Here is a 1,452-nt window from a genome sequence, read left to right as displayed (position 1 = left end):
CCATCCATCCATCCATCCATCCATCCATCCAACCAACCAAAACCATCCAACCAACCAACCATCCATCCATCCATCCATCCATCCATCCATCCATCCATCCATCCATCCATCCATCCATCCATCCATCCATCCATCCATCCATCCATCCATCCCTCCTCCCCATCTGCTTCCCTCTTGTTTCTGTTTACAGTTCACTAAGTCTGACTCCAGCAGCAGCCAATCAGATCACGGTAAACCGAGGCCTTCAGCCAGACCAGATTGATTATTGATTGGTTGGCAGCTGCTCTGGGGTCCGCCCCCTGCCCTGATTGGCTGCTCTGGGGTCCGCCCCCTGCCCTGATTGGCTGCTCTGGGGTCAGTTGACCAATAATTAATTCGCTGTATTGATGTTAGATTGGCTTTTTTAAATAAAATGAAATGAAGGCAGATTGTTTTAGTGCAGAACCATCATCAGGCTGCAGCGTCAATGTTTCCTGTCAGTTACAACATGTTTTATTCTGAAAGGTCCACAGTTAGAAGCCACTTCCTGTCCTCTGTGTGTTAATCAGCAGCTGGATGGATTCATGACATCAGCTGCAGCTGATGATGGCTGTCAGTGAATCATGGTTTTGGTTCTGATTCTGCAGAATTTCCCTAAAAATGTAGAAACCCAACCAGATTATTTTAATGTGGATCAGCTGGAATCAGCTGGGATCAGCTGGGATCAGCTGGAATCAGCTGGGATCAGACCCTCAGGTGGCTTCCTGGTTGTCATGACGGTGTGTCTGTGTGCCGACGCTGCAGCCGCCAAGAAGGCCCAGTGGCTGGAGAAGGAGGAGAAGGCGCGGCGGCTGAGGGAGAGCCAGCTGGAGGAGCGGCGCCGGAGGCTGGAGGAGCAGCGGCTGAAGGCGGAGAAACGCCGCGCAGTGCTGGAGGAGAAGCAGCGGCAGAAGCTGGAGAAGAACAAGGTGGAAGCTAACGGCTCATCAGGATCCAATAACCACCTCAACAAAATCAGCAACACTCTCAATTCAGAACCTTTTAACGATAAATTATTGAATCCGTGCACATCAGAACTCAATAAACATGTTTATAGATCGAATCTGTTCCTCAGATTGGAGCAAAGTTCACCTTTCCAGAGTTTCTCTGATCATTCATGGAGCTTTTATAGACGCCACATTAGCATTAGCTGCTACATGTTTAGCATTAGCTGCTATGTTAGGCTAGCATAGCTTTGCTGATAGGCTAACTCCTTTTAGCACAACTTAAACACAACAGAAACTAAAAAAGGTTTAAACTGGCTGGCACATTAAACTGGGCTGCTGGTTTCCATAGGAACGGTACGAGGCGGCCATCAAGAGGTCGACGAAGAAGACGTGGGCGGAGATCCGGCAGCAGCGCTGGTCCTGGGCCGGCGGCCTCAACCAGACGTCCCGCAGAGAGAGTGAGTCTCAGAAACCTGCCGGTAACCTG

The 1,452-nt window shown here is 49.9% G+C and overlaps 1 protein-coding gene across 1 annotated transcript in view; it reads left to right on the top strand.

The window, feature by feature from the left end:
• map7d1b (MAP7 domain containing 1b) overlaps positions 1-1,452 on the top strand; it is a 24,028-nt gene that overhangs the window by 9,658 nt on the left and 12,918 nt on the right. Inside the window, exons 4-5 of the mRNA XM_017307389.1 lie at positions 598-947; positions 1,315-1,423. Coding sequence (XP_017162878.1) covers positions 598-947; positions 1,315-1,423 — 459 coding nt within the window. The remainder of the gene's footprint in view (positions 1-597; positions 948-1,314; positions 1,424-1,452) is intronic.

This window comes from Poecilia reticulata, linkage group LG11 (genome assembly GCF_000633615.1).
Source record: "Poecilia reticulata strain Guanapo linkage group LG11, Guppy_female_1.0+MT, whole genome shotgun sequence".
NCBI classification, from domain to species: Eukaryota; Metazoa; Chordata; class Actinopteri; order Cyprinodontiformes; family Poeciliidae; genus Poecilia; species Poecilia reticulata.
The sequence above is the reverse complement of the archived record's forward strand: the minus strand, read 5'-3'. Positions and strand labels throughout refer to the sequence as shown.